Genomic DNA, 21,952 nt, shown 5'->3' with positions numbered 1-21,952 from the left:
AACATGACTTAGTAGTTGGTGGCAAAATTCTTGTTGGCAATCACAGAGGTCAGATATTGTAATTTTCTACCAGGTTTGCACACATCTCAGGAGGGATTTTGTCCCACTCCTATTTGCAAATCCTCTCTTGAGTCGTTAAGGTTTTGAGGCTGACATTTGGTAGCTCGAACCTTTGGCTTCCTCCACTGATTTTCTATGGGATTAAGGTCTGGAGATTGGCTAGGCCCCTCCAGGACCTTAATGTGTTTCTTGAGCCATTTCTTTGTTCCTTTGGCCATGTGTTTTGGGTCATTGTGATGCTGGAGTACCTACCCACAACCCATTTTCAATGCTCTGCTGAAGGAAGGAGGTTCTCACCCAAGATTTGATGGTACATGGCCCCATCCATTGTCCCTTTGATGCGCTAAAGTTCTGTCCCCATAGCAGAAAAACACCCCCAAAGCATAATGTTTCCACCTCCATGTTTGATGGTAGAGATCGTGTTCTTGGGATCACAGGCAGCATTCCTCCTCTTCCAAACACAGCGAGTTGAGTTAATGCCAAAGAGCTCACTTTTGGTCTCATCTGACCACAACATTTCACCCAGTTGTCCTCTGAATCATTCAGATGTTCATTGGTAAACTTCAGACAGGCCTGTAGATGTGCTTTCTTGAGCAGGAGGACCTTGTGGGTGCTGCCGGATTTCAGTCCTTCACGGCATACTGTGTTACCAATTATTTTCTTGGTGACTATGATTGCAGCTGCCTTGGGATCATTGACAAGATCCTCCCATGTAGTTTTGGACTGATTCCTCACCATTCTCATGATCATTGAAACGCCACGAGGTAAGATCTTGCATGGAGCCCCAGACTGAGGGAGATTGATAGTTATTTTGTGTTTCTTCCATTTGCGAATAATCGCACCAACTGTTGTCACCTTCTCGCCAAGTTGCTTGGTAATAGTCTTGTAGCCCATTCCAGCCTTGTGTAGGTCTACAATCTTGTCCCTGACGTTCTTGAACAGCTCTTTGGTTTTGTTCATGGTGGAGAGTTTGGAATTTGATTGATTGCTTCTGTGGACAAGTGTCTTTTGTAAGGTAACAAGCTGTGATTAGGAGCATTCACTTTAAGAGAACGCTCCTTAATCTCAACTTGTTACCTGTATAAAAGACACTTGAGAGCCAGAAATCTTGCTCATTAAAATGCAAATCAATTTGTATTTTTTAAAAAAGCTTTTTTTTCTTATTATTCTGTGTCACTGTTAAAATAAACCTACCATTACAAATATAGACTGATCATTTCTTTGTCAGTGGGCAAACATACAAAATCAATAGGGGATCAAATAATTTTTTCCCTCACTGTACTTGCAGTTTTTCTTACCATTTATAACAAACATTCACTCCATTTTCCCAATTAAATATAATTAATTTGGGTTTTGATCCAGTAATTTTAACATCCATATGAAATATACAGATAGCCCTTGACTTTTGACCACAATTGAGCCCAAAACTTCTATTGTTAAGCGAGACAATTGTTAAGCGGGTTTTGCCCCATTTTATGATCTTTCTTGCCACAGTTACTATGTGAATCACTGCATTTGTTAAGTTAGTAAAGTAGTACCTCAATGCTACTGGGAAGTGCGACAAGTACTAAAAACAAGTACCAAACAAACCCTGTAACATACCACATGACCTTGTGTTTTGGCTGGGAAGGACTTTCTATCTGTCCCTTTTCCTACATCAGTGACATTCTGAGCATGGTCAACGTCCTGTCTACCCTCTGTGGCTTATCCTCACTTCCTTTTGCAGCAACCTTCCTGGCACAGCCGACTTCCTGTCTGTTTTCCACAGCTGACTTCCTGTCCATTTTCCACAGCCAAACCTTTCTTCCTATTGCAATACTAAACAAATGATGCATACCAGGATAATACTTTGTGACAAAATACATGAGTATCTTTTTGAAGTGGTCAAATACCAAGGTATTTGTAACACAGTTGTTAAGTGATTCTGGCTTCACACTTGACTTTGCCTCTCAGAAAGTCTCAAGGTGATCACATGACCCCAAGACACTGCCATAATGGTCATAAAAGGTAATAAATAAGAACCATTTACCAAGCATCCACATTTTGATCACATAATCATGGAGACGCTGCAACCATTAAAAGTGTGAAAAATGGTCAGAAGTCGCTTTTTTCAGTGCCTTTGTGCCTTCAAACAGTCACTAAACAAATGGTTGTAAGTGTAGGACTATTTATATTCCATAAACCTGACGGATGTAATAAACACATCAAAGCGAATACCAGATTAGGATCTAATTCTCTGAAATGATCATAGCACTGATGATGATATTTAATTTGATAATAAAACATCTGCAAGAAAGCAGCCAAGCTTAGAGTGCACCGAGGACCCACAGTTCAATCCTGAGCTACACATATTATCTTCTACCTAAATATTCATATTTGGTCAAAGAGATTGTGCAGAATGAATTATCTAGACCATGGGTGTCAAACTTGCCGCATCACATGACATGTTGTGACGTATCGCGGCTTTTTTTGTATTGCTGTAGCTGGAGTGGGTGCAGCCTCCACATGATGCAATTGGCCCATGAGCCAGCAATTTGACATCCTTGATCTAGACTAATTGAATACTTCTGCCCTGCCACCAGATGTTTTTAAATCTTTCCTGGAATGTTGGGTATGATGAGTTGTAAGGATGGTTACCTTACAAGTACTGGTAGTTCTTGAGTTAAAATAATTGGGACTAGGATTGCCGTTACTAAGCCATGCTATCGTAAAGATCAATGTCAACATGACAGCATTGCTTAGCAATGGTAATCCAAGAATTCTAATTGTTGTAATCCAATCCCAGGGGGAGAGCGTTCTCTGTGGGCGCGCCAGACCTATGGAACCGCTTGCCGGTTGAGCTCCGGACGGCCCCCGACCTTCGCTCCTTCCGGCGCGACTTAAAAACATATCTATTCGAGCAGTCTGACCTGGTCTGATGGGTTAGGGTAGGGGTTTTAATATGTTTTAATACTGTTTTAAACTGGGCTAAATATTTAATCGTTTTTTTAACTTTTGTATTCCACTTTTTTATATTTATTGCCCTGTACACCGCCCTGAATCCTTCAGGAGAAGGGCGGTATAAAAATATTGATAAATAAATAAATATTGATAAATAAACAGGAGTTCCAGATAAGAAATGCAAGGATGGCGCTAGTGATGGTACAGGTTGTGCACAAGTTGGGAAAGTGCAGCACAAGTGCAGGGAAGGCGGACTCAAGGTTCATGCAAACTTAGGTTAGGGAAAGAAGTTGTAGCAGATATGTAACCACAAGAAGGCTGACTAAGAGCACTGGTAGGTGGATATGGACAAGCTCAGTTACTGGTCCTCACATACAACCATTGCAGCATGATCAGTATTGAGGCACTTGACAACTGGCATGTATTTACAATTATTGCAGCATCCTGGGATTATTTGATTACCATTTGCAAATTCAGTGAGGGAAATCAGATTTGTTTAACAACTGTGTGATTAGCTTAAAGACTAGCAAAAAAAAAAGACAAAATTGGGCATGACTCGTTGCTTAGTGATGGAAGTTCCATTTCCAGTTGTAATTGAAAGTCAGGCACTAACAACTTCATTGCTTAGTGATGGGGAGTTCCAGTTCCAATTGTGAAGGACTAATCTGGAAATGATTTAAAATAAATTTGTAAAAACTGTCTGCTCTTCCCCAATATTCCTACTGTTCATTATAAGAGAAGTGTGGGTGACTTTAATTACTAACGGAGGGATAAAACTATTTTTTGTACTATAAAATATTGCTTTATATGCTGGATGCTAGATTGCAGGGGGTGGATGAGCTCAATACTTTTGTTAGTATTTGAAATGACGTTTGATGCCTGAAAAACATGTGCATCAATCCAAGTGTAAGGAAAAAATGCTTAGACATTGATTAACTTCTGTGGATTCTTTACAAGATTGATGATCATTATGTAGTACAGATAGTCCTCATTTAACATCCACTCATTCAGTGATCAAAATTATGACTGCTAAACGAGGGGTACTTAGGACAGGTCCTCATAGTTATCATCCCAGTGTCCCTGCAATCCCATGAATGCAGTTTTAGATGCTTGGTGACAGCTTGCATTTATGAGAGTTGTTGCATCCCACAATCATGTGATTGTCATTTGCAACCATCATTGCCAGCTTCCAACTAACAAAGTCAATGGGGAAGCATCTAGGAGGTTGCAATTGGAGAGTATGAGGGATTCACAGCAATTGGAACTGCTATAGTAAGTTAACGCAGTCATGTGGTATTATGCCTTAGAACCATGTAATTTAATGATGGATTTCAATTCCCAATTGTTATTGGTAAGCAGAAACTGCCTATACAACTTTTCAACTTGTTTTGCTGGTAAAATTCTATAATGGATTGTTCCTACTCAATCTTTAATAATCTACTCTTTGATACAAATTTTCATAGACTTGCAATTTTTTACTGTTCTGCCAGCATATATGAAGAGGAGATACAAGAAGGTTTCTGTATTGTAGTGCTTTTGTATTTTTAAAGTACCTGTTCTGGAAGACTTGGTTTGCTATGTGCTGTTCTGTAAATTGTATCTACTTCCCTGGAGTCATATGTATCTACACAATTTTATAGAGATGTAGTTGGATTTTACATAGTAAAAGAATTTGTGATGGTAGATTTTGATTCCTTTGCAATTTGCATTATGTACAAGAACAAAGAGATCTTTTCAAGAAAATTGGAGAAATGAAGGGAACGTTTAATGCAAAAATGGGCATGATAAAGGACCAAAATGGCAGGGACCTAACAGAGGCAGAAGAGATTAAGAAGAGGTGGCAAAATTACACAGAAGAACTATACAAGAATGAGCTTAACGTCCCTGATAATCACAATGAGGTGGTCACTGACCTCGAGCCAGACATCCTAGAATGTGAAGTGAAGTGGGCCTTAGAAAAGCTGAGCAACAACAAAGCTAGTGGAGGTGACAGTATTCCAGCTGAGCTATTCAAAATCTTAAAAGACAATGCAGTAAAAGTGCTACACTCAATTTGCCAGCAAATTTGGAAAACTCAACAGTGGCCACAGGATTGGAAAAGATCAGTTTACATTCCAATTCCTAAGAAAGGCAGTGCCAAAGAATGTTCAAACTATCGCACCATTGCACTCATTTCTCATGCTAGTAAAGTCATGCTTAAAATCCTACAAGCTAGACTTCAGCAGTATGTGGATCGAGAACTACCAGAAGTGCAGGCAGGATTTCGAAGAGGCAGAGGAACTAGAGATCAAATTGCCAACATACGCTGGATCATGGAGAAAGCTAGGGAGTTCCAGAAAAACATCTACTTCTGCTTCATTGACTATGCTAAAGCCTTTGATTGTGTGGATCATAACAAACTGTGGCAAGTTCTTAAAGAGATGGGAGTACCAGACCATCTTATTTGTCTCTTGAGAAACCTATATGCGGGTCAAGAAGCAACAGTGAGAACTGGACACGGAACCACTGATTGGTTCAAAATTGGGAAAGGAGTCCGGCAAGGCTGTATACTGTCGCCCTGCCTATTTAACTTATATGCAGAGCACATCATGAGAAAGGCAGGGCTAGATGAATCAAAAGTTGGAATTAAGATTGCCGGAAGAAATATCAACAACCTAAGATACGCAGATGATACCACTCTAATGGCAGAAAGTGAAGAAGAACTAAAGAGCCTCTTGTTGCAGGTGAAGAAGGAGAGTGCAAAACTTGGGTTGAAACTTAACATTAAGAAAACCAAGATCATGGCATCTGGCCCTCTCAATTCCTGGCAAATAGATGGGGAAGAAATGGAGGTAGTGACAGATTTTATTTTCCTGGGCTCCAAGATCACTGCAGATGGGGACTGTAGCCAAGAAATTAAAAGACGCTTGCTCCTGGGGAGGAAAGCCATGGCAAATCTAGACAGCACACTAAAAAGCAGAGACATCACCCTGTCAACAAAAGTGCGTATAGTCAAGGCTATGGTCTTTCCAGTTGCAATGTATGGTAGTGAAAGTTGGACCATAAGAAAGGCTGAGCGCCAAAGAATTGAGGCCTTTGAACTGTGGTGCTGGAGAAGACTCCTGCGAGTCCCTTGGACTGCAAGGCGATCAAACCGGTCAGTCCTAGAGGAGATCAATCCTGACTGCTCTTTAGAAGGCCAGATCCTGAAGCTAAAACTCAAGTACTTTGGCCACCTAATGAGAAGGAAGGACTCCCTGGAGAAGAGCCTAATGCTGGGAAAGATCGAGGGCAATAGAAGAAGGGGACGACAGAGAATGAGGTGGCTGGATGGAGTCACTGAAGCAGTAGGCGTGAGCTTAAATGGACTCCAGAAGATGGTAGAGGACAGGAAGGCCTGGAGGAATGTTGTCCATAGGGTCGCGATGGGTCGGACACGACTTCGCAGCTAACAACAACACAAGAACAAAAAACAGGCAGTCATGGCAGTAAAGTTTTTAGGGAGGTGAAAAACATTAATACATATAATTGGATGACTGATAGCATAATAAGATGTCTGTGCTCTATGGGCCAAACTTTTGTATTTGCTTGCTTTTTATTATTATTATTTTAAAATTGCTGAAACCAAGCATTCTAATAAAAATGATTCTTCTTGCATCATGATAGACTGCAAATCATTCAGATTATCAGCCAACCACAATACATTTATTTTCTTGAATTGACTTAAACATTGGGCCCTATCCAACAAAATGAAACTTAGTGGTGAGAAAAGTAATATTCTACATTTAGGCAAGAAAAACCAAATGCACAGGTAGATTAGATAGTATCTGGCTCAATAGTGGTAACTGCAAGAGGTATCTTGGAGTCCTAATTGACAATCACTTAAATATGAGCCAGCAGTGTGTCAAAAAAGCCAACACAATCCTAACAGAAGAATAGAATCAAGATCATGTGAAATGTTAATAGCACTTTATAATGTCTTGGTAAGCTCACAATTGGAATATTGCATCCAGTTTTGGCCACATGACATAAACTTGATGTTGAGACTCTAGAACAGGGATGTGAAACTGCCGGCCCATGGGCTGGATGGGTCATGGCAAAACTGTCCACCCCATTGCCAGCAATAGAAAAAAAAAGTCATGATGCATCTCATCACATGACATTGCAAGTTTGACACTGCTGCTCTAGAAAGACTGCAGAGAAGAGCAACAAAGCAGATTAGGGGACTGGAGGCTAAAACATTCAAAGAAAGATTGCAGATGTTGGGTATGTCTTGTTTAATCAAAAGACTAGGATGGTGTGTTAGCTGTGTCAATATCTTAAAGAGACTGCCACAAAGAAAAGGGAGTCAATCTATTCTCCAAAGAACCTGAAGGCAGGACAAGAAGCAACGGATGGAAACTAATCAAGGAGAGGAGCAACATAGAACTAAGGAGAAATTTCCTGACAGTTAGAACAATTAACCAGTGGAACAACCTGCCTCCAGAAGTTGTGGGTGCTCCAGTACTGGAGGTTTTGAAGAAGAGATTGGCGAACCATATGTCTTAAATGGTTTAGGGTTGGACTAGAACAGGGGACCCTAACCCCCCAGGCTGTAGAAGTATCAGGTGAGTGCCTATTGCTTGTGCAAACAGAGATGTGCGCTCATCTGCAGCTCACATAGAACCATCCCCTTTCCTTCCCCAGGTCCACAAAGCCAGAAAGGTTGGGGAATGCTGAATTATAGAAGACCTCCAAGGTCTTTTCCAACTCTGTTATTCTATTATTCTGTATACAGAAATAGAGCAATCGACCTTCAAGTCCATGTATTTAGTGAAGAATATAAAAATATCTATAAAGTGTGGGGCAACCCCCCCCCTTTTTTTTTTACTTCACCATTCTGTAAGCAATCCTATATCTATATAGGTAGTCTTTGACTTAGTCATTTTTCTAGTGACCATTCAGAGTTACAGCAACACAGAAAAAGTGACTTATGGCCATTTTTCACACTTAATTGCTGCAGCATCCCTGCAGTCACATGATCAAAATTCAAATGTTTGGCAACTGGCATAAATTTATACCAGTTGCAGTGTCCTGAGGCATGTGATAACCTTTTGTGATTTTTCTAAAAAGCAAAATCAATGGGAAGCCAGATTCACTTAACAATTATGTTACTAATTTAACCACAATGATTGACTTTAACAACTGTAGCAAAAAGGTAATCAAATGAGGCAAAATTCAGTTAACTGTATTGCTTACTTAGAAGTGGGAATTTGGGGTCAATTATAGTCTTAAGTCAAGGACTACCTGTATTTGTGTATTGTTCTCTCTAGTGTAAAAGTTTTGATTACTAAGCAGTCAAAAACAAAATACCCAATTTGTTATGGAGGTCAAGACATCAGGATAGAAACCAGGAAACCATGAAACCACGAGTCTGCTAGGTGATTTTGGCTCTGAAATCTTACCAAGAAAACTCCAGGAATTTGTCCAGGCAGTCTTCAAGAGTCAACATTGACTTAAAGACACACAGAGAAAAAAGAGATCGGTGTATTTTATTTACATGAAATAGACATGTTTGTTTTTTATTCAAGATCAAGACCAATTTGAGGGTAGTTGTTCATTAAATGTGGTTTTCTGTTTCTGAAATAGGCCAAAAAAATTTTTTTTTGCTGATCAGAAGAACAATTTAAGATTATTTGAAATCCTAATTTCTATGTTTCTGCTTTTATTTCATTTATGTCTGATTGTTTTTTAGTTTGTTATATAGTTTTTAATTTGTCATGCTGTATGCTGCTCAGAATCACTATAAATAAGCTAAATAAATACAATTATTCTAATGTATAAACAGTACAAATATTTCAGCACTTTAATAATCTTAAGCGCTTGAAAACTTAATGTTTTGAAAAATTATGATAGTGCATGGCGATTGTTTTTTGGATACTCCATAAACTGTAATGCCTAGAAAAGGTTGAAGTACATTTGTCACATAGGGGTAACCAAGGTGATGATAGGCAAGAGTTTTTGGCAGTCTATTAAATAAAATAAAATAAAAAGAGAACCTAAGAAATGGGATCAAAATATAGAAGTTAATGTCAGCCTTATGCTTTTAACACATTTGAGATTATTCAGGATAATTCTTTTAGATTGATTGGTGCTTAGTATTTATGTACTTCTGGTCCAAAATAACTAAATTAATATAAACAATTAAAATGTGTATGTGTCCATAAGACAATTGCCTGCCTGCCTACCCGGCGGCACTCTTCCTCCTTTTTGAGGTTTTCATTGTTGTGAGCATTTCTGTTGAGGATTGGCAGTGGGGGTGGGGTAGGGGGTTGTTTGGTTTTTATTACCACCACCACCCCGTGGGTGGTTGCAGCAAGTTTTAGTCACTTCACATGATGCTGGGACACTGTGATGATTATAAATATGAATTAGTTGCCAAGCATCTGAATGTAAATTACAAGACCCTAGAGATGCTGCAACATTCCAGCTGATAGGCGCTTCTTCTGGGCTCAGCAGAAGCACCAGAATCAGCCCCGAGCTCCACCTGGCACTTCTGCTGAGCCCTGACAGCCCCAAAGAAGTGCTCAGCCCTGACAGCCCTGCAGTTCAGGCTTGTGCGATGCTGCCACCAGTTCAGCTCATTCCCCTCCCCCGTTACCACTTTTCTGGGATGGTTGCGTACCACCTGCCAGGTGCCAATGTACCACAGGTGGTACCCGTACCTCTGGTTGAAAAGCCCTGCATAAGAGGATCTTGCTAATCTTTTTGATGTGTTGCAAATAGTTCAAAAAACAGTAGTAAGTTGGTCCAGACCGTGTAGTTTGGTGAATAATATCTCTTCTATCCTCTTGCCTAATTAATCACATTTAGACAATAAAACTACTGTTAGTTTAGCAGTAACATTAGATTCAATTCCTAAATAGTATTGGAAGCATACAGTATTTTAATCTGTAGGAATTAATATTTGGTGATTATTGAAAATGTGACAAGGATGGATTTTCTGCCTCTAATCAGATTTCTGCTTTGCATAGTTTAAAGCATATGAACAAAATAAGGGCATGAACTACCTATTTAAATTATTTTATAAAAAGCCTTAGGAACAAACAATCAGTGTTTAATTTGTTTTAACTTATTTTTATTATCTCAAAACATGTTTCAAAAGTATTATTATTATTATTATTATTATTATTATTATTATTATTATTATTGGCAAAAAATGACAAATGCATTCTGAAATCTTTTGGCAAAGTTTTCAGTTTTGTGTTTATGATTTTGGCTTACTAAGTGTGAAAATCGATTAAAATACAATAACTTCAGCAGATGCTAAATTCAATAGATACAGACAAAAATATCTTGCTGAAACAATTTAGTATTAATTCAATTGTTCTGTTTCCACATTAACATCATTTAGACACATACACATACAGAATGTGTATATCATCTGCCTTTTTTTGTTAATGAACTGTAGGAACATCATCTCCAGCGGGCCATTTCAGCACAGCAAGTATATGGAGAGAAACGGGATAATATGGTTATACCAGTCCCAGAAGCAGAAAGTAATATTGCCTATTATGAATCAATATATCCTGGAGAATTTAAAATGCCAAAGCAGCTTATTCACATACAGCGTGAGTATATATTTATACCGAATATTTAAAATTAATTGGATTGCTTTTTTAAAATAAAAATAGTTTTGTACATTCATAATCTGTTTTGGATATAAAAAAAGGTTAGGGTCATGTAAGTGAGTAATTGGATTTACTAACTAATTTACACAAAAATTATTGAGCTCAAAAACAATTCAAATTTTATTATCTATGTGCTTTCTTATATAATAAAATACAACAGAGTTTAAAAAAATGAAACACAGGTTGTCCTCAACTTACAAGCAGTCATTTAAAAACCCTTCAGACTTAGAATGGTTCAGAAGGGGTCTTTTACAGCAGGGGTGCCCAACACCAGACTGCAGCATGCCAGAAACCAGTCCATGCGAACCATTGAAGCCCCATCCATGGGATGCAGACAGCATGCAAAACACGCCCCCTCCAGTCCACAGAAAAACAACTCCATGGAACCGGTCCCTGGTCCCAAAAGGTTGGGGGGCCCTGCTTTGCTGTCTAGAAAGCATTTCCAGCTATCAAAAAATGTCACATTGTGTTCCCCACATGGTTACATGATCATAATCGGGATTTTTTACAACCTGTTTGCACTTAAGATTGGATGACAAGTGCCCCGTGATCATGTAATCACTATTTGCAAAATCATCTACCTTTTCCAGAAAAACAGTGGGGAAGCTAGCAGGGAAGGTTGGAAGATGTTGTCACTTGTCAAAAGTTTTCCCCTCCCCCCCATTTAATAGGTAGGGGAATCCTTTGTTGGGTAGGAGAAACAAAGCAGGAATAATTGCAATCTCTTCTTGTTTCTCCAATCCCGTACACGAGTTCCCTTCAGTTCAGGGAGGGGAGAAAAACTCTTCTAAAGGGCTGCAGAAATGGAGATCAGATCATGAAGATCTGAGCTCCATTTTTATAGTCCCCCCAAGAAATTGCCCTCCTTGTCTGGGAACATTTGCAGCAGGCTACAGAAATAAGTTTGGATCTTGAAGATCAGAGGTTTGTTTCTGCCTGCTGCAGGTGTTCTCTTCTGCGTAAGGAAGGGGAGCTGCCTGTTTTCCTTTTGCAGGGTTAACAACTCATGTAGTCACTTAACAACCAATTGGGAGAGCCGTGAGGGTGTCATGCTTAATGACTGCTTCATACAGTGACTAAGATTCCAGTCCCAATTGTGTTTACAAATCAAGGACTACCTGTACACAGTATATTTGACGTAATGTACTTGTTTGCAATGTCATAGTACTATATGGTTTTACAGGTAGGCTAAACTAATTTGTAATGTGTTCAGAGTTTTCATGAACAAACTGAAATTTTATGTACTCACTTCAGTAATAGTCTATATCAAACTTTTAACATTGTCAGGTAGAGTTTTTTAAATTTGGTCAAAGAAAATGGAATTGTAGAGGTACTATACAATGAAAACAATTCTGAATTTTATTTAGTTGTCAATATTCTACAGCAGACATGTCAAACACAAGGCCCGGGGGCCGGATCCGGCCCGCGAAGTGGTTTCATGCGGCCCGTGAAGCCATCCTGGAAACGGTGAGGGAACGGCCCCCACTGCCTTGGCCCTGGCCCAGAGACCCTCAGATCTGTCCCACTCCTGCCCAGGCCCCCATAGGCACCCTCGATGCGAACGATGTAGAGCTGGCCACGCCCACCCAGTAGGCCATACGCACTCTAGCCACGCCCACCCAGTAGGCCACGCCCACCCTAGCCATACCCACCCGGCCCCTTGAGGGCAACCGCAATGCTGATGCAGCCCTCAATGAAATTGAGTTTGACACCCCTGTTCTACAGATTACAAATTGACATATTTCTTTTTTTCTTTCACATGGAGTATAGTACAACAAATGGTGTTGTAAATAAATCAATATGGCAACATTATAAGGGCTTGTCTAAAGGATCAGGGCCATGATACCATCTTACAATATGGTGAATCCCTTGGGCTGTTTGCATTGTGTGTAGGTGGCTGCTGGCACTAGCACATTTCTCTGTGAATTCCCCATTGTGTGCCTGTGTACTTTGTTGTAATCACTTTCTCTCCAATCTCTTGATTCTGCAGGAGGGAGGGGAACTTTCTGTAGGCAATCTCTCCTGGCCTGTACCATTCCCACCCCCAAAGTGCAGAGTTTGGAGAGAAAGGGAATACAAAAGAATAAACAGTCAAACAATGATGAATACTGGACTGTTTGCATGGCCCACACACAGCTGTTGGCACCAGCACATTTCCCAGGAGAAAATAAGCAAAAGAATAGGTCGGATATTGGAGAAAACATATTACTATAATGGCAATCACGTGACTGATGGACAATGTAAAAAGTTGTAAATGTGGACATTGGTTATAAAATAATTTTTTAGCACCTGTTCTGTACCAGCCTGCTACCGGCCTTGCAGAAAGGCAACCCCTGTACAAATGGTAGAGACTGGAAAACAACTGAGGCTGGAAAGCGTCTGCCAAGTTTAATTCACAAGCAAAACAACAGAACATGAAACAAGATACCGGAACTTTGATCCTCAAACGGAGCGGTTGCTTTCAGCAACCAGCCCTTCCCCAAACACTCCCTTTATTAGAGTTCAGGGTGTGGCCTCCCTGTGCCTCCTTCCGAGGAGTCCCACAGCCTTTCTCTGCTTGCTTCTACTGGTCTGCCTCCTGCGTCGGGCGTCCTTGAACAGGGCCAGCTGTGGGTCCTCTTCATCTGCACTGTCGGGCTCGCGCAGCTGAGAAGAGGGGCCTGGCTGAGGGCTCTGCGAAGCCTCCAAGCCATCATCAGCAAGTTCGTCTTCAACACCCTCCTCCTCCCCCTCGTCTGAGTCATCCGAGTCATCCGAGCCGGCTGCCGGACCCACAGGCTGACCCTGAGTCACAACAGCACCATTGTAACCTGGAACAACTGCTGAACAAAGTAGTCAATGAGCAAGTACCATTGGTAATGGGATAGATCTGTCAAGGCTGTCTTATTCATCCCTTAATATATTTAAATAGTACTTAGTGAAGAATTGAGTTATCCAATGAAGGCTATTTTATAAATATTGACATATTCATTTGATAATATTTCAACCATGTATCTACATTTTGTCTAGATAGAATTTAGCTACCCTAAATGCATTTTCTCAAGGTTTAAGAAATATAAGTTTACAATCAGTAGATTTTAAGATGGCAGGAATATATGTGCATGTTTTAAAATTCTTCTAGTTTGAAATTTATATTAAATTCTATGTACTTCAGCTCCTATAAAATAAATTGTCCAACTGCACTTTTGAGAATTACATCTAAATTACTTTATACCATTTTGCATAGATTATGTAAAACACATTAAAATATCTTTCTCTGTCCAGCTTTTAGTTTGGATGCTGAGCAACCGGATTATGATTTGGATTCAGAAGATGAGGCCTTTGTGAATAAGCTGAAGAAAAAAATAGATATTTTTCCTTTGCAATTTGAAGAAATGATAGATAGACTTGAAAAAGGAAGTGGTCAGCAGGTATAGTATTGTTTCTAATTTGAAATTGTTTAAAGAATTGTTTAAAGAACATAAAAATGACATATTTGGATTTTACCTTTAGCCAGTCAGCCTGCAGGAAGCCAAACTACTCTTGAAGGAAGATGATGAATTGATTAGAGAAGTGTACGAATATTGGATTAAAAAGAGAAAAAACTGCCGAGGCCCCTCTCTTATCTCAGCAGTGAAACAGGAGAAACGTGATGGGTCCAGCACAAATGATCCTTATGTTGCATTTAGAAGGCGAACAGAAAAGATGCAGACTCGAAAAGTGAGTATGGAGTTAATATCTTACTGCAGCTACAGATTGCTGTCTAGAGCTCTTTTATAAAGTGACCCAGATTCTTTTACAGAAAAAAGAGTAGGGGGAGGGAAACCCCTGTGACAATGTTAACAAAATGCTTTGTGGATAAAAATCACTCTTATTCACTTGGAATCGGAAGCTAATGGGACATAGTCAAGAGAAGTGAGGTTTCCTGGGAAAGTTTGAACATATGAATCCTGTAGAATTGGGCAGTTTGGGATGAGATGAGTTGATCCTACTCCATTTGACTTGTGCACGCTCGCAAGGAGGGGTTGGGGAAACGGGTCCAGCCATGGTACACACCTTGTGAGATATCTTTGAAAGAGGCATTGTATATCCTTTCTTAAGAGGCAAACATTTAACCCTGCTGGAGTGGACAGCTATCACCCATTGTTCTCAGGGAGGTTGTTGAGAAGGTGATTGTTTGACATCTGCAGAGGACTCAGAAAGAACTGGGCTCTCTTCTGGGAAATAGCATTGGTCATGGTAATTTATGCTTTATACCATGTTGCCCTGAAAATAGGACCTACCCCGAACATAAGCCCTAGCCTGATTTTCATGCCTATTGCAAATATAATCCCTACCCCAAAAGTAAGCCCTATTTGAAAGCCTGTGCAGCCACCAACCCGCCCATTCTGTCTGCTTGCTAACATGTGGTGGTGGGAGGGGGGTGCTGCAGCCACGAGGCGCGGGTGGGTGGAGTATGAAGCTTCTTACTGCTGCAATGAAGCCGGAGGCTGAGCGATGGACTGGTGCTGCAGCCACTAAGCGAGGCGATGTGAGCGGTGGAGGACAAAGCCTTAACAACATCCTTGGCCGCCCGGCCTTCAGAGCCCTGATGCTGGCAGAGTGGTATGGTGGCTGAAGCAGCCCCTTCCCCGTCTTCCCGGCTTCCCCAAAGAATCCCTTCACTAACCTGCTTTCCAGCTCATTCTCCACCACTGTGTGCAGGGCATCAAAAGCCTGTGGGACTACCAGCAAAAAAAAAAAAAGTGCAATTAGCCCTTCCAACTTTGCGAGATCTTTTTTTCACTAGAAGTTGGAAGGTTAGATTGTTGTTGTGTTTTTTTTACCGTAGTCCCACAAACTTCCTTTTGTTGCCCTGCATGTGAAAGCTGGACCATAAAAAAGGCTGAGCACCAAAGAATTGAGGCCTTTGAACTGTGGTGCTGTAGAAGACTCCTGCGAGTCCCTTGGACTGCAAGGCGATCAAACCGGTCAGTCCTAGAGGAGATCAACCCTGACTGCTCTTTAGAAGGCCAGATCCTGAAGTTGAAACTCAAATACTTTGGCTACCTAATGAGAAGAAAGGACTCACTGGAGAAGAGCCTAATGCTGGGAAAGATTGAGGGCAATAGAAGAAGGGGACGACAGAGAATGAGGTGGCTGGATGGAGTCACTGAAGCAGTAGGCGTGAGCTTAAATGGACTCCAGAAGATGGTAGAGGACAGAAAGACCTGGAGGAACATTGTCCACAGGGTCGCGATGAGTCGGACACAACTTCACAGCTAACAACAACAACATGTGGAGAACGGAGCTGGAAAGGAGTTAGAGAAGGAATGTGGTTGCCCTGGGGTGGGAGTAAGGATTTGGCATCCTTACTCCCACCCCAGGGCAACCATATTCTTCACTAACCTTTCCAGCTCTGTTCTCCGCATGCAGGGCAACAAGTTTGTGGGCCTATGGTAAAAAAAAAAAGATTATGGGAACTATCACATGGATGTTAAAGGATGCATCAGGGTTCAAACCTCTCCCCCTTCTATATGAGGCCGGAGGGATGAAGTCATTTGACAATTTGAGATATGATATTGTCAGTATACAAGTTATAAACCATCTCAAATCAAGTGAGAGATGGATGGGAATCTTGCCTCAGTGGTGACTATTAACTGTCTGGATGGGGGGGAAAAGTTTGAAACTGAACCCAGGCAAAGCAGAGCAGCTGCTATTTCATAAATTAATTGATTCTAGCATAACACCAATGTAAAGTCTTGCTGGGGTTGTGCTTCCTCAGAAACAACTGATGTGCGATCTCAGGGTCCTCCTGGACCTCTAGCTCCTGTTGGAATAGGAGGTAGCAGTTGTGGCCAGAAGAACCTTTGCTCACTTTTTCACTTGTAAATCAGTTGTTCTTGATTCTAGAACTTAAATCTATCACTCATGCCTATGTTACTTATGTATAGATTACTACCAGGCCATGGCCACTGGGCCATGTGAAGAGATGCCATGGGCATGCACGCACACATGTGCACTCACTCCCCCACGCTTGCACTAGCACTATCCAGAGCATCCGGCTAATGCTGAGACCACCCTGCCCTGAGCTTCCCACTGGCACTAGTGCCACCCTAAGCATCCCGCTGGCATTAGGCCATCTGGCCCACCGGCCCTCACGCTGCCCTGAGCATCCCACCAGCGCTTCCTGCTCCCGAGCTTCCCACTGGTGCTAGCGCCGCCCCGAGTATCCTGCCGGCACTCGTGCCACCCCCAAGCATCTCACTGGCATTACTGCCATGCCGAGCATCCCGCCAGCACTAGTGCTGCCCATAGCATCCCACCAGCACTAACGCTGCCCCATTTGCATCACTTGTGCATGCACAGCCCCATTTACATGTGTGCATGCACTTGTGCGTGGCCGTTTGCGTGCATGCATGCACTCACACATGGCACAATTGTGCGCACATGCATTGGGCTCCGTTTGCATGTGCGCATGTAGCAGTGCCTGCCTCTCTTTCTGGACCAGCAAATCAAAAAGGTTGGAGACCTCTGTTCTAAAAGGTACTATCTTTGAAAATATCCATAGCCTCTAATTATAGCAAAATGTAAGAGCTCATGTATTAACATAAACAACTTAATTTTTCCATCTAACAGCAAATACAGCAAGAGCTGCAGTGGGTTGCCAATCTGCTTCTGTGTATAGTTCAAGATGCTAGTACTATCTTTAAAGTTGTCAGAGACTGCTTACTCCAAATAAAATCTGCCTGCCTAATTCTGCATACAAAAAATGCCTAATGAGAATCCTATAAAGTTGATGAATGGGGATTCAGAAGTCAGACTTTTCTACTGTACAGGAGTTTTTCTCTTAGGAATGGCCTCCACTAGAAATAAAAGTTGTAACTATAGATGATTACGTAGCTCTTAAAAGCATGGCAATTCCAAAGAACATTTATGGACTAAAAAGTTGTAACTTCGTTGTATCTGGAATTATTGTGAGCATCATTAATAATTATAAATTATTAATCTACAATTATTAGTTTGGCTATTGCATTTTTGTACTGTAATATTGCAGTTTTTTTGTTTTGAACATAGTCTTTATAAATATTTCAGATTTGTGGTTGAAAAATATTCACAACAATCAGAACTGAAAATATTTAATATTTTGGTGTCTCAAATATGTTTCGTTTGTACATTTACCACATTTTGCAGAATCGAAAGAATGATGAAGTTTCTTATGAAAAAATGCTTAAACTGAGGCGGGATCTGAGTCGTGCAGTAACAATTTTAGAGATGATAAAGAGAAGGGAAAAAAGCAAGAGAGAATTGCTGCATTTAACATTGGAAATTACGGAAAAGAGGTAAAACAGTTCAATTTTGCTTTTAAATTATTAAATAAACAACTTATTAAATTGGCAAATAGATAATATTTTATGAAATTGTAATAGATTTTTTTAAACAGGTTTTGTTAGTTTTTCAGTTAAAATCTACATATTTAGAAAGCATCATGATGACTTGGTAATCAGAAACAGAGTTTTCAGTACATAATTCAGGTTACATTATCAAGACATCACTGAGATGTCTATCTCCAGGTTTAATAATTTACATGCCAACCTTAAGTCACAAATTGAAACCCAGACTGCAACTAAAGAATTTACACTTCAGAACATAACAAAATTGGAAGATATTACTTTTGAGACAGAGGAATATAAGCAACAACTATCCCAAAACCCGACAACTTTAAAAATACAAGGAACTATCACTATGGCAAATAACTTTAAGGACCAACAACTTACTATGGGAAAATTTAATGTGCAAGATAGTGATGCTAACATAGAAGACGTGGAAGATCAACACAGACAGTTTCCTGAAAGCCTGGATAGCCAAGCATTAATTACAAAATTGGATGACTCTCTATTTAAAGCAGATGAACCCAGATGGAAGAGGAATCCAGACCGAACTGAAGATAAAAGTTTTTAGAGCAAATACAGAGACTAGAACTAACAGGCAACAACATAATGATTACAAGTGGTTTGGTTTTTGTGGACCACTGATGGCTAGATGGCCTCCTTCGATTCAAATAATATGTATTGAAGGGAGACCTATCTGGCAATTCAAAGACCTTGGTCTGGAAACCTGATTGGCCAAAAAAAAAAAAGCCAGAGTTAGATTTAAAAAGTGAGTTCTTAGAGAACCATTAAAGGTTATCCTTTTAGTAATCAGTGACTTATCAGGATCTAAAATAGAAAACGTTTATGAGATAAAACTAGAATGTGTTTATGTATCTATTAGGCTTATTTTGGACATTATAATTTATGCACTGACATAATGGAAATTTGGTTTATAGATCCCACGTTTGATGTTAAAAGACGTTTGATTATTCTATTTAAGAATTAAGAATTAGCTAAAATTTAAAACAGAATCTGGTTGTGTATAAATAGTTGTAGATTGATAAACGTAGGCTGTGGTCCTGTCAGTAACGTGTGATGTATTAGGGTGAAACAGGCAATGTTTATTAGGTAGAACATAGCTACTCAGCCACTGTGTACATGTTAGATGCTATAGTTTTTGCTGTAATGAAATCAGGGAAATTTGGGTTGTGAATATTATTTGCTATGTTAAAGGCTAAATTTGAATAATATAATTAAAATTAAAATTAGGTAAACTTTAATAACAGGACATAGATATATCTCAATGAAATTGAATTGACAAATTTTTCAACTGACCATGCTATTTCTAGGAATTAAATGTTAAGGGAAATTGAAATTGTAATAGATTTTCATTCCACGTATGTACGTAGTGCTTATCACCAAATATGTGGGTATGGAGATAAAAGGAATATTTTAGGTTATCAAACAGCTTTTTGGTTATTGTTGGCAAATCTTGCTATTTTGGAGAAAAGGATTATTAGAGTTTGACAAGTAAGTCTGATTTGCTTTAAATGATATCATTGTATTACACTTAAATTGAAAATAATGACTAAAAATATTCTCACTATTAGCTGAAGTGTATAAAATATTTAATACTCTAAAATCTTTGATTGTTTGAAGCTTAGAGTGCTTTTGTCAAGGTGAAGGCAGCATTAAAACAACTGTGAAGTTAGACCAGCCCTTTTTGAAAGTTATATTTTTTTCCAAAACTGAAAAGAGATATTTATTTATTTATTAAAGAATAGAGTTAGAGTTGTAAACATAATTAAAATCCCTGTCAGTCTAGGTCAGCCAGGTGGAAAAGGAGTGTTTTGAGGCCGCGGCGAAAGGACTGGAGATCTTGGGCCATCCGAAGCTCAGGGGGGAGCTGGTTCCACAGGGCTGGCGCTCCTACAGAGAAGGCTCTTCCCCTGGGGGTCGCAAGCTGACATTGTCTAGCCGACGGTACCCTGAGGAGGCCTTCTCTGTGTGAGCGTACTGGGCAATGGGAATTTGTTCCCGGTAGCAGATGGTCCTGCAAATATCCCGGGCCTAAGCCATGTTGACCTTGGAACACTTAAGATTTGAAAGGTTTTGCATGCTTACTGCAATCATCCTTTCAGAATGTATATTCTGAATATATCTGTAATGAAAAGTTTTCTTCTTAAGACTTGATGTAACACTCGCTTCTAGATCAGTAGTTCTCAGCATGAGCAGTTTCTAGTAAAAAATTTGAACTTTTGGATTGTCAACAATGTCCATGCTGATGGGAAATTCTGGAAATAAATTTCATGTATCTGGAGATTGCCCAAGTAGAGAAATGCTGAAGTAGGTTCTTGAGAGAATAAAGAAGCAAACATTAAGTATATAAACTAACTGTAGGAGATGACCAGGCTGGGCCCAAGGGTGGAGTCAAACACATCATCAGTTTGGAATTGTGCTATCACCAGAGACTTTCAAGTCCAGCCCCCATGTGAATTCCATTTGACTCTTATCTTGGCCTTTAGTAGACCTGATTCTTGTGTATAGGTAGCATGGAATAAATTCGTAGTACTTTTGAACTCTATCCTGGCTCTTGATTTCTTGAAACTGATTTTAACATTAGTTCTAGTAAATTCAAACTTTTTCTTTACTTTCCAGATATAAGTTGGGTGATTATAATGGAGAGATCATGTCTGAAGTAATGGTACATCGACAGCCTATGAAGCCTACCTATACAATTCCTGTTGGAATAGTTCCTAATAGCATTCAATTTAAACATCAGGAAAATATGGAATTGAAGGAATTTAAAATAAACAAGGTGACTCTGTCTATCTATCCATCCATCCATCCATTCATGATTATAGATTCTATTAATGCTACTTTGTAATTTTATGCTATAAGTATGCTTAAACCATGTAAGTTCTTAATTTCATTCCAAAAGACTTCAAGATAACTCTAGGTAGCTACTACTTACTACTATAGAGAGTAATTTTGATAGACCATTATGTTAAAGCTTCCTATGAATTAATCCTGGTTGATCTGGAAAATCTAAGCAAAATGAGACCTTTGCTTAAATCCCAGGTAGTTTTATGGTTTTGATTGTGAAGTTGAAAAAATAAAATAATTCTTCTTAGAAATATTCATAAAATCAACCATGATTTACCGTCAATTTGAAAAAGGACTTACTTGATTCTATATCAGTTAAGGAAAAATTTGCTTTCCCTCTCACTTTATCACAATGGTGCATTTAAAAAAAGAAATCTTTTAAAACCTACATCTTCTCCTAATGGTTAAGATGTATCAAGTTAGATAAAACTATTAACGCATTTTCTCTTCATGCAGCAAGAGAAAGCCGACGCTATACGGCCAAAGAGAAAATATGAGAAGAAGCCCAAAATTGTACCTTCATCGGCTGCTAATGCTTCTCAGCAGACAATTCCTGCTTCACTGCCAATCTTTAATGCTAAAGATATGAATCAGTATGACTTTCCCAGCTCTGATGAAGATCCTCTTTCTCAAGTATGGCATCTACAGTCCTTTGGTTCAGTGAGAAGAAATATTCTTTCCTCCTTTTTCTTATCTACTGTTTTTTTTTAAAAGGTCTTTTCTGGCTCTTCTGAAGCTGAGGAAGAAAATGATCCTGATGGGCCATTTGCTTTCCGTAGGAAGGCAGGCTGTCAGTATTACGCTGTAAGTCTTGAGTTTCTATAGTATTGTATTTTTACACTTATATTAATTAAATTCTTGTTTTAACCTTTTTCAAATATTTCTTTTCAAAGCCTCATTTAGACCAAACTGGTGACTGGCCTTGGAGTACTCCTAAAGGGGGAACGTTAGGAGATGAACGTTACAGATATTGCTTAACCACGCTTAATAGGCCGCAAAGGTGCATTGGGTTTTCACGTAGACGGGTTGGACGTGGTGGAAGGTAGGCTTATTTATTTTAAAGCTCACTACAACAATACCATACTG

General features: G+C 39.7%; 1 protein-coding gene across 7 annotated transcripts in view; it reads left to right on the top strand.

Moving 5' to 3' along the window:
- Positions 1-21,952, top strand: part of EPC1 (enhancer of polycomb homolog 1) — a 65,947-nt gene that overhangs the window by 25,574 nt on the left and 18,421 nt on the right. For all 7 annotated transcript variants that reach the window (XR_014494288.1, XR_014494289.1, XM_083378359.1 and 4 more), the window contains 8 exons: positions 10,430-10,589; positions 13,914-14,059; positions 14,142-14,348; positions 17,802-17,950; positions 20,639-20,798; positions 21,323-21,499; positions 21,581-21,670; positions 21,760-21,908. Coding sequence is in view for 5 of the 7 variants with exons in the window: in XM_083378357.1 (XP_083234483.1) it covers positions 10,430-10,589; positions 13,914-14,059; positions 14,142-14,348; positions 17,802-17,950; positions 20,639-20,798; positions 21,323-21,499; positions 21,581-21,670; positions 21,760-21,908 (1,238 nt within the window). In the remaining 2 variants the exon portion in view is untranslated. The remainder of the gene's footprint in view (positions 1-10,429; positions 10,590-13,913; positions 14,060-14,141; positions 14,349-17,801; positions 17,951-20,638; positions 20,799-21,322; positions 21,500-21,580; positions 21,671-21,759; positions 21,909-21,952) is intronic.

Source organism: Vipera ursinii (assembly GCF_947247035.1).
Source record: "Vipera ursinii genome assembly, chromosome: Z".
Classification (NCBI taxonomy): domain Eukaryota; kingdom Metazoa; phylum Chordata; class Lepidosauria; order Squamata; family Viperidae; genus Vipera; species Vipera ursinii.
Note: the sequence above shows the minus strand (reverse complement) of the source record. Positions and strands in the feature narration are given on the sequence as shown.